Consider the following 11,590-nt stretch of genomic DNA (forward strand, 5'->3'; position numbering starts at 1 on the left):
CATCACACTGCATGGGCATTTGCTGCCTCATTCATTCTCTGGGACTTCAAGAGCAAGTGGTGCCATGTGCCACCTTGACAGTATCATTTGGAAGAATTTTACTGCCCTAAAAGTCACCACAGTAACTTAAAAGAAAAGACAACAGGCTGCTTGAGCCTCCTTGCTTTGAGTAACAAGGCATTTACCACTGTTGTACGTTGGCTGAAAACACGTGAAACACAGCTACTTTCTGAGTCTCCATCCCTAGCATCCTTTTGATATTAGTTTTGCATCTAAAATTGGATAGTTAATGATATGTTCTCGTTTCCAAACCAGACAATGAGAGAGTCTTATGGGAAGGAAAAGACGTTTATTGCAGAATGGAGCTTATCAAAGGGAAAGTGACACAATTGGCCACGTCTTTCTTCATTACTGCTTCGGCTTCTCTTCCTTTCACAGAGCCTATTCAAGAGAGAAGGAGGGGCAGGTTAGACCACCGTAGTATGCATCAGCATCTCTGAGAAGGAGGGGCAGGTTGGACCACCATGGCATGCATCAGCATCCCTAAGAAGGAGGGGCAGGTTGGACCACCATGGTATGCATCAGCATTCCTGAGAAGAAGGGGCAGGTTGGACCACCATCAGCATCTCTACATTGGAGGCCTGGCCTGGGATTCTTGGGAATTGCTTTAAAAGTGATCCAAATGACACAGAAGGCCTGAACAGCCACACAAAACATCCTGCTTTGGCCAAAGACAGAGTGAGAGACACCACAGAAAGATGATGTAGCCTGGTCAGGGGATGGGGCACAGCCTCAGAAAGGGAGTTCATTTCTCAGCAGGAAGGACCAGAGAGACTCCTTGCAGAGGTTCCAGCCAGGCACTGGCCTGTCAATGGGAGAGGGAGGAGTCAGGCAAAGCTGTAGCTGGCCAGAGTTGGTGGTAATCAGAGAAAATGGAGACCAAATTTTCCCAAACCCAGCCACTCATTCATCCATCAGTTAATCTGCTCAGTAAGCAAGAATGCATGAAACATGTTTTGAGGGCTATAAAGATAAAAAAAAAGACACAGTATGGACATCTTAAAACATTTAAAGTCATAAACTAGAGGAGAAGGTGGATGTCACTGAGGGTTCAGATGCCTGACTGTAGAGACCCAAGGCAATCAGCTCCTGGAGAGGACGAAGAGCAAAGCACCCTCTGGTGGGATGGACAGGGCCTGGGGATGGAGGTGAAACCCAGGGTCCAGTGAGAATTGCCCACTGTGTGAGACTTCTGTATGAGGCAGGACGCAGAGAAAACTAGGATGCCAAGAAGGGATGCAGACAAGGACCACACTACTGGGGGCTGTGTCCATATGCCATGGTACTTGGACTAGTAGGGCCCTTCTGAACTTGTGTTAGGGGGCCTCAGTGACTGAGCCTTTGAGGGCAGCAGGAAAAAGCTACCAGGAAGATTTAGTACACACTCAGCTACAAAGGAAGAGGAGCAAAGAACAGGGAGAGAGGCAGAGCCAGGAAGCATTGTAGAGGAAGGGCTGGCCAAACTCACCACACCTTGGGTGAGGAAGGGAAGACCCCTGAACTTCATGTCTCTGGCATGCTAGCCAAGGTGATGAGGGAGAAGAGCAGGTCTCTAAGGAAGAATTTTGGTTTGAATTTGCAGTGGAATAATCAACGGAAGTGGGTAGCATGTTGTTGCTTTCTAAGCCCAGAGTTCAACATAGAAGGATGGATCAGCCCCAGACAAGCACATCAAAGCATCAAGGATGCCTGGAACCACAAGAAGGGGAGGCAACGAGTGGAGGAAGGACTGAGGTCCAGACCGTAGGCAGTGTGATCATTTTAGGAGCAGGAAGAAGAGTGTTCCGTGAAGAACAGGGAGTTCTGGCCAGCGAGGAGAGGCAGGGAAAGCAGAAAGTCTCAGCAGCAAGGGGGTTGCAGGAGAGGAATGGTCACCACTATCCAAACCAGTCATGGGGTTCAATGTGGAATGAGGTAGATGCCCCAAGGGAGAAGGGAGACGTCAGGGTGAGGAGAGAGTGTCTGAGGTTCATGGATGATGATATGGGCTGCAGTATTAAGAGGGTAGGAAGAGACAGAGAGCAAGAGATATTCAAGAGGAGCCAAGAGGAGCCACTAGCTACAGGGACCATTACATAGTCCTTAGTCTCAGATTTTGCTTGTGGGTTCACTTGCTCACTAATATTTGCTTGTACCCCCAATTCAATTCTCATGGTCTCTTGTTCACTCATGTATAAGCTTAGAGTGGCCCAAACTTTGAGACATCCTGTCCCGTGTGTTACCCTCTGAGGTCCAACGAGGAAACATCCAGTCTTTTTGGTCTCAATTCACATGTTCTATTCAAGCATCCTTCTTGAAGCTTATTTGATATTGTGGATTTTTTTTCTCATGTTTTAGCTTTGTGTTGATGAGTTACTCTTTAAAATTTCTTGCCAGTGCAGAGCTGTGTAGTATCCTAAGTCCGAGAAGGCTGAGGTAGACTTTATAGGCAAACCTATATGTTATATGGTGTGTGTATGTGTGTGTGTGTAATATGTTGTGTGTGGGTGACTGAATCCTGGTCTCTCAGATGCTATGCAAGCATTCCGCCTCTGAGCCACAGCCATAGTCTTTCTGATAGTTATTTTTTATTCTGAGAAAAGTCCCACTAAAGTTGCTCAGACTGGCTCTGAACTCTCTCTGTAACCCCGGAATGTCTTGAACTTGTGATCCTCCTGCCTCAGTCTCTTGTGTAGCTGCGATTGCTGCCCTGCACCACCAGCCTCTGCTTGAATGTGCTCTTCTGTAGCCTGGGTTATAACACATTGGGTATGCATTTAATGTTTTTTTTTTTTTAAAAAAAAAAGGAGAATGAGTGAAATACATTCAATAAGGCATCTAATCAGAAACATGCATGGACAATGTTACATGCCAGGAACACAGCTTCGAGACACCTAACCTCATGTTTCTCATAGATACAATTGTTTAGTAATTCCATGTTCTCACATGTATAGACCATTAATTCATGCAGATCACGGGAGCTCACAATACCTTGTAAAGCCATAGTTAAGAGATGCAGTGTGCAGGAATGAGAACCAAGGGGCAGTGGAGAGTGGAGAGGAATCAGATTCTTGCCTTTTGGGCCTTAGCGGCATCCCCCACACTTCTGTGAGTGACTCCCTTTGGTGAGTCAGTATGTCCTGGAGATCATAACAAGACATTCTCACTAGTGAGTCTGAAATCTGAACGTTGAAATCCCTACCCAAGAGGCCAAGGTTCCTCAGGTGTTGGGGAACAGTGCCTCCACCTGGCTTTTGGTGGTAGGTACGCTGCTCGCACTTGGAAAGTTATGGCCAGTTGGTAAGAACACATCCAGGGCCTCTGAGCATGTGATAAATGGATCTCAGCCATTGAAGTTTCATGAATAGATGTATCACAAAGGAAAAAAAGAAACATAGGTGTAGGAAGCAGACATGAGAAGATAAACTCCAACCATGTGTGCGAGTGGGACCTCTCTGAGCACCCTGCCCCCTTCTCTAAGAAACAGACGATCTATCACTATATAACAGACATAGCCAATGGGTGCAGAGGGAATAAGCATACTTGTGAGTGCTGGACTTCCTGGATGCAGTGACTGGGTGCAAAGAGGACATTTGAGCAACAGTGACTGAAAGAATGAGTGGAAAAATCATGGGACAGATCTATTGGCTTATGGAGAGAAACCATCAGACCTGCCTCCGCCGCTGCTCTCGGGTACACGTCAACAATCCTACAGACAGCCATAGGATAGCATAAAGGAAAATGTCCTTCTGGTCACCCCACAGTTGACAAGACAGAACCATCCCGGCTACAAAGGTTAAGAAAATGTAGGACTTTCAAGTAGACCCTTTTCAACATGAGCATTGGGCCCTGGTTTTCCAAACTCCCTATTTTAGAGTCCTGCTAACAAACAACGTCATGGTTCTTTTATTAAATAGTACATTTCACTCTATACTCGCATATTAAATCGTTCCTGGCAACCTTAAAGCAGCCTAGAACCATATTTACTAAATTATAGACACATTTTCTCACTTTCTATTTTAATCCAGTGACTGGGGCAGACTCGTGATAAAGTGGGGGAAATGCGATTCACAATTTTAAAATAGCAATCTCATTAATAGTCAATCATCCACTCGTTCTATCCTGGGTATCTAATGAAATGAATAAAGGACATTTTTATAAATACTTTTATATAGACATTAAGGGATATCTTCAGTAGCCATCAGACTAAACTAGTAAGAATGGCTGGGTAAGGCACCAGCAAAGAGTTCATTTAATGCAAAGAAAAAGAAACAGCCTTGGAGGTGCTGAGCCCTCCTCTCAGGACTGGATGCCTGTCAGACGCCATGGCACAGGTCTAGGAAGAGGCCAGCGTAGCCCAGAGCCCATTGGGTCTGCCTCCTCAGTAGAACCACTGTGTGACTGCTACTAGCTTTATTTTATGACTCTAGGCAAAGTGGTGGACTGTTTCAAAACCTGCCGTGCTAAATAAGGTCACATGAGGCCAGGGACGTAACTGGGACACTAGCAAAAAATCAATGCACAGGCCAAGGCTGCTGCATTTGGTCTTCAGTCTGCATTTAATGACATGTGTTTTGGTGATTCATGCCTCTGCAGATGCAAGATGATGCAACTATTGCGACACACACATGCATACACACCAGAGGTAATCGTATCATTAGTAAACAAAGCACAGCCGACCCACTGACAATTCTACCCTCACCCTCCTGCCCTTGCTCCAGATGGTATATACTGGGGCAGTTTTTGCAAGCATATAAAGAATTCGATGAGTCTCTTTCTTCATGATGAATAGTTTCTTGATCTCAAGAAGAAGCCTTTTTTTTTTATTTTTAGATGAAAAAGAAAATCTGCCTCTTGCATCTCTCATCCATAGTGAATTTTCTCTCTATTTTAGTAAAATATCAGTTGACTTCTTTCAAATTGTAAGTCGTTAGGATTAATTATGCCATGCTTAGCTGCCTTTCAGGCAGAAGCCTCTCAAGAGCATGATAGGAAAGACCCCAGCACCCACTCCAAAGACACCGACTGAGCGTCGACATGTCGGGTGTCATGGACTGATTACAGGGACCCGGGATGAATGCTTAGGAAACTCCCTGTATGAAGGTATGTGTACCGTAATGTGTGTGCCTTGTGCCCTCAGAGACCAGAAGAGGGTATTGGATCCCCGGGAACTGGAGTTACAGATGGTTGTGAACTACCTTCCAGGGCTGTGAACTGAACCTAGGCATCATGGGAGCTCAGGGGTGTGGTGGGTGTGGGAAGGACAAAGCCAGAAGTGCGGGGCTAAAGCAGTAAGGCTGCTGTGAGCCATCAAGGAATTCAGGTCACGTCTGGAAGTGTGTGATGTTGTCCACAATATGAAGTGAGCAGAGAGCTGCAGAGATGGCCCAGCAGTTAAGAGCACTTGTTGCTCTTGAAGGGAATCCAGGTTCAGTTCCCAGCACCCGAAGGTACCAGGCAGACACATGGTGCATATGCATACATGCAGGCAAGCATTCATCCACATAAAATAAGTAAATGCTTTCTTTAAAAATGTCAAGTGCATGAATTCTAAGGCTTTGTTAGTAATTTGTGTGTGTGTGTGTGCCTGTAAACATGGCTGCCCTCAAATCCACACTTGTAATTCCAACCTTTTATTTAATTTTAATTATTAGGATTTATTAATGTTATATATATGAATGCCTGTATGCATGTGTGTATACCACACATGTGTGCAGTATCCACAGAGGTCAGTAGAGGGGGCTGGATTCCCTGGAACTGGAGTTACACATGATTGCAAACCACCATGTAGGTTCTGGAAATCAAATCCAAGTCCTCTGCAAGAGCAACAAGCACTTTTAACCATTGAGCCATCTGTCCAGCCTCTGAAATTGTTATCTTAAGCTTCCTTTTAACTGCATCCTTCATGGGGTCCGTTTGATACTTGTGAGTTTTCAGAATCCTTTTTCTGCTTGCTCTCATGACTGGTGATTGAGAATATGTGTAATTGTGAGAGACTCCACCATGCTGGGTGGCAGTTTAGTAGACCAGGATTCGTCAACAGATCCCCCAAAGCACCCAAAGGGAGAATGTAAAAGCCATTGTTCTGTTTTTCTCCGAGTCTCTGCTTTAACACACAAGGGAAGTCAACATCAGAGGGCAACAGTGGAAGATCAAGGTCTCCTCATCTTTCCGGATAAACCCAAGGCCAGCAGGCAAGGCAGGCAGTGTGGGTTGAGACCCTGGGGCCAGAATGCAGCCTGTTCAGTAAGTAGTGAGGGAAAGAGAGGGCAGGCTGAAGTCAGATAGATGTGTCTAGACAACCAACATCCCGCAGACACCAGGAGATGAGGAAGGACAGAGAAGAATGTTCAGTGATGCTCCCACATCTTTAAGTTAGGAAAATTTGGTGGGTAAAAGGGCATTAAAAAGAAATGAGGCTAGCAGATCTTCTGGATCTCACAGTATACCCTGGGCAATGCCTCCATCAGGCATTGACATAGGACCCAGATCTTGGGAGAGTGTGACACTTTTGAAGGTAGCCTACACATCAATGGCAATGATGGTCAAGTAAGAGGAAGAGATGAAAGAGTAATCTACAGAAGAGAGAGAGAGAACTGGGCTGAGAGAGTAAACATGGCCAGCAGTGCTGAAATGACAGAGAAAGAGAAACCAAAGAGGATTCCATGAAAAATGTTATGGAGCTTCTTGGGAAGGAAGAATGACAGGAAGGAAATAACGGAAGAGAGGCTCGGTAAAGCAGGGGCTATTCTCTTTGTGGTTTGTAAAGTGGAGAAATTTGATCATGTCAGTAACAACAGATGCCACATAGGAAAGACGGGGCCCACAAGATGGAAGCACAATGGCTGGAGGAGACAGAAGGTAGCAGAAAGTCACACTAAGGAGCACGGGGAGGAGAGCTGGAGCCCTCCAAAGCCATGGCATTTACGCCAAGTTCCTTCTGCTTCTAAATGATCACAGTGTGAGTGTCATCCCTTACCTCCAGGATGTCACTCAAAGCCAGAGTTTACTCTTGCTCTTTGACGGAAGTTTTGGAACCTTCTATGTGCAGGAAGACGTTCCCTTCTCACATTCTCTGAAGATGGAAGGGAGAAACAAAGACTCTGTCAGGCATGAATTATTGAGAACAAGCCAGGCAGAACCGAAGCCATCTCACTGCCCACAGAACACTCAAGGCACCCATCTCTCGCCTTCCTCAACAAGCCTCGGGCCCCCTCATGTCACAGTGACACCCAGAGCTGACTTCTCACTCATCAGCCCACGTGACACCCTCGGCCTTAGCTCCAAGCCCTCCAGGGCAGGAACTGTCACATTTCTCTTTCAGCCCTCCGTGGAAACTACCCCATGCTTGTCACACACATTTGCGGAATTCCATTAAATCGTTCTGTTCAAAGGCATCTCTGAGACAGCTGTACATCTGCATTAGTGATGCTCCAAGGCCCAAATGTGGTTAAGTGTTGGCTTCGAGATGCCTTCTGACACACACACAAGAGGACAGGTCACATGAGTTTACATCTGTACTATATTTTAATCCTTTGTTTTCTCTCTACACCACCCCCTTTGTGTTTGTGTGTGTGTGTGTGTGTGTGTGTGTGTGTGTGTGTGTGTGTTCCTAACCCCAGAAACTACAAGATAATCATGGTTTGCTGTCAGAGATGCTGAATTTGGGAATACATTGGTATGTATATAGCAATTGGTAGTGAAGCCCACACATAGATTATCAATCTGATTCATCGGATTTATATTCTGTTTTTGATCATTTCCAAAATCAGATCCCAAGAGCTAACAGTTCCTACTATGGCAGGCATTCAAGGAATAGGCCATAGATTCTGAAGAAGTTCTGTAAGAAATGTCCAAAAGAACACTTGAGCAGTGGTCATGATTCTCTCTGTCTCTCTCTGCCTCTGTCTCTCTCTCTCTCTCAGTGTGTGTGTGTGTGTGTGTGTGTGTGTGTGTGTGTGTGTATGCATGTTCTCCCAAAGAGGCAAACCCTGGTGGCTTTTAAAGTTTCCGGTTGAATTTCTAGCACTCGGCATCAATTGGAGGGAAGACAGAGCTCCCTAACCTGTGGATATCAGTGGCATTTATTCTAACAGGGCTCTGGACACAGGATATATTTCACAATGCTAGAAAGAAGTGTGGAGAATGCACAGGCCTGTTAGACAGATAGGATCAAAGTCCTGGCCCCTGTGCTAGTCACATGACTGGGGACAACAGAGTCCACCCTAATGACATAGATGAGATGGAGTCCTGACTCTTCAAGGGGAGCACAGCCACACAGGAGACCCTATAACTCAGTTAACATATACATGGGGAGTAAGTGTGTACATGTACGGGACACTCTTAAGAAGGAACTTCTTCCCTCCTGCCTGCAGAGATTTGGGGACCATTGAATGGGAAAAGATCTGTAGAAATAGAGAGAAGTGCCATACCAGAGCCTCCAAGGAGGGTGAGAACACAGTGCAGCCACAGCCTGGGTGTGAGAGTCAAAGGGGGAAACTCTGGTAAGCAGTAAGGTGGGGTATGTACTCCGCCTTTGCCAATTAACACCGAGTGTTTTCAATGCTCAGCTCCTCTGGATCTAATACAGAGCTAACAAAGGCACCCAGAAGACTGAAGAAGGAAACTGACCATACGGACAAGGATTAAAGCTCCAGCCTTTCCCATTTACCAAGAAGTCTGATCAGGTCTGGGAAAGGAGGGAGATAGTCATAGGGAAGGCGACCCAGAAAATGTTACGGGTGGGACAAGAAGAAAGGCCAGTGGTGACTTCCCAAGTTGACTTAACATTTCATTTCTGGTATCTTCTATGGGAGCTAGGGCCTCAAAGTCACCTTCTCACGGTTTACCAAGCAAGTTCATACATTAGTGTTCTCATTTGTGGAAATCATTTCCTATTTCAGGGTCTGTCCATTCTTTGTGCAATGGCTTCAGTGTGGCCCTCCTGATGAGCAAAGTTTCTAGGGAGATCTTAGAGAAGGAAACAGACCACTTACCAAGTGACCGGTCCTGGAATCGTTCATTCCTGAATTCATCGGTAAAAAAACCTGTAAGACATTGACAGCCATCAGGCCAGACCCCACCCCCCTCACTTGCAGAGAGTGATGGAACTGCAGAGCTGAGCCTGCGAATACGCTCCATAAACAGGAGCAGCGCACGGCAGCAGAGTTTTACTGACACTGACGCCAATGGGAAAACTCATCAAAACCATGAAAAAAATGGCTTCTAAGTGGTAGAGCAGAACCTGATGCTGTTTCCAATAAAATATTGAATAGGGCAGGGAAATGAAAACCCTTCTGTCACCCAACTAAAACACCTTGAGAGACAGTGGCTTGGATGTCAGTCACATGACTGGAAATGCCTGAGTCTACCCTGATTAGGAACATAGCACATATTAGACCCTACTATGTGGATGCTGTGTGAAGGGGGAACCAGCATGTCCAAGTGTGAAGCCCTCTTAATGTGTATGCTGGTTAGGGTTTTTGTCAATAAACTAAGTCATTTGAGAAGAGAAAACCTTGACTGAGGAAATGCCCCTACCAGATTGGCCAGAGGGCAGGTCTGTGTTCGGGGGCATTTTCTGAGCTGATGACTGATGTGGGAGGGCTCAGCCCTCTGTGGGGAGTGCTACCCCTGGGAAGGCGGTCCCGGGTTGTATTAGGAAGCAGGCTGAGCAAGCTATAGAGAGCAAGCCAGTAAACAACAATTCTCCATGGCCTCTGCTTCAGTTCCTGCCTTCGGGTTCCTGCCTCGACTTCCCTTCATGATGGACCATGATTGAGATGTGTAAGCCAAAAATAAGCTCTTTCCTCCCCCAAGCTTCTTTTGGTTGTGGCATTTTATCCCAGCAACAGAAACAGGACTATAACAAGAAAAACTGGCACTGGCCCTACCGGTCTGCAGAGGTGTTGGACCACTGCATGCCATCCTATATAGGGAACTCTGTAGCAATACTTAAGCCAATGGTTGCATCATTACCCAGCGAGATAAGGAAGGAGCAAAAGTAAAGCCAGGTGTTTGCTTTTTGTAATGATTTCAATTGTTCAAAGGTTGTCTGTAGAAAAACTAGACATGTCCAGCGTTAAATGATTCACAGAGAACTGTGATTGGAAGTTTAGGAAGGAAAAACAAATAATACTAAAGGTCATAGGTCTCAACTTACCCAGCAGATAATCATTCTTCCGTCTATAGGATCTTGGCATGTCCCCAAAAATCATCTAAAAAAGTTTAAATATCAGTATGAAAGAGAAAACGCAAATGCTGCGTAGAGGACTCAGATATATAATGTGTTCAGTGGAAAGAGGCTAGCTCTCCATGGAATCTAATGTGTATATTCAAGAGAGCACAGCAAGAGGCTGGAAAGATGGCTCAATGGCTAACTAATTAAACAAGTTAGTTAATTAATTAAAACAAGTTTAAAGGAAGACAACTAGGGAAAGATAGGTGGGATGATACATGCCTGAATCCAAGCAGTCAAGTGGCAGAAACTGGGAGATTGTAAGTTCAAGACAGCCCTAAGCTGTAAGGTGAGGCCTTGCCCTCCCCACAAAGAAAGGAAATGACAGAAGAAAGAAAGGAAGGCAAAAAAAAAAAAAAAGCAGGGAGGGAGCAGGAACTCACATGGAAAAGAGTAAGTTATATGAAAGTTAAGCCGAAGCCAAAGCTTCTACTGGCCCAGTATGTGCTTCTGGACGCTGCAGCATAGAAACAGAACTTTATAATTAGACCAAGTTCAGGTCAAAATGTACAAGCTTAAAGGAAATGTCTCTATGAGAATTCCAATTTACATTCATGAGATCAAAGGAGCTCCAAGTAGTTTGTAGAAAATGCCCAGATCCATACAATAGTCAAGGAAGTCTCTCCCTTCTTCCTGCCTGGCGGCTACTTCTCCATCCTCAGCAGCCACCGTGAGACTCTGGCTCCCATCATGGGGATAGATCAAGGGGCAAGGACTTAGCAACACAATGCAGTAAGAAATACTAGGACAACCAGACACGACATAGAAAAGAGCGCTACTGAACCATTTCCCCATACTATGTAAACTAAATCAGAGCAGAGCATCAATAAAAGATCTAAGTGCTTGTAAGTCTTCAGAAACAATAAAAGAGAAAGAAATTGGATGTAGCAAAGGTCATCACAGTGGGAGGGGGCATGAAAAGTGAGAGGAAATATTCACCAAGAAGTCCATAATAAAAAGATAACTAGAACACAGGAATTAACATTTTCCTTAAGCTATGCAAATGGACAGTCATGAGGAAAATGCAAATTAAACCATAACAAAATCCCTCTTTATACATTTCACATAGCTAAAATACAGACAGGCAGTAACAAATGTTGGCAAGAAGGTGTAGAAACAGAAGCTCTCAGACAGCTAGGGTGGTGCACGCCTTCAATGCTAACACTTGGGAGGCTGAGACAGGTGGATCACTGTGAGTTCAAGGCCAAGCTGGGTTACATACTAAGGTCATCCTGGATTACATAGTAAGAGCCTATCTCAATAAAAAAAGAAAGAAAGAAAGAAAGAAAGAAAGAAAGAAAGAAAGAAAGAAAG

General features: G+C 45.2%; 1 protein-coding gene across 1 annotated transcript in view; it reads right to left on the reverse strand.

Moving 5' to 3' along the window:
* Positions 1 to 329: 329 nt before the first annotated feature.
* The window catches only part of Spp2 (secreted phosphoprotein 2), a 20,635-nt gene continuing 9,374 nt past the window's right edge, over positions 330 to 11,590 (reverse strand). Inside the window, exons 5-8 of the mRNA XM_050163088.1 lie at positions 10,202 to 10,256; positions 9,036 to 9,086; positions 7,019 to 7,114; positions 330 to 441 (exon numbers count right to left, since the gene is read on the reverse strand). Coding sequence (XP_050019045.1) covers positions 7,029 to 7,114; positions 9,036 to 9,086; positions 10,202 to 10,256 — 192 coding nt within the window. The 3' untranslated portion in view covers positions 330 to 441; positions 7,019 to 7,028. The remainder of the gene's footprint in view (positions 442 to 7,018; positions 7,115 to 9,035; positions 9,087 to 10,201; positions 10,257 to 11,590) is intronic.

This window comes from Alexandromys fortis, unplaced genomic scaffold (assembly GCF_014885135.2).
Source record: "Alexandromys fortis isolate MF-2015 unplaced genomic scaffold, M_Fortis_MF-2015_v1.1 scaffold_139, whole genome shotgun sequence".
Taxonomy (NCBI): Eukaryota; Metazoa; Chordata; class Mammalia; order Rodentia; family Cricetidae; genus Alexandromys; species Alexandromys fortis.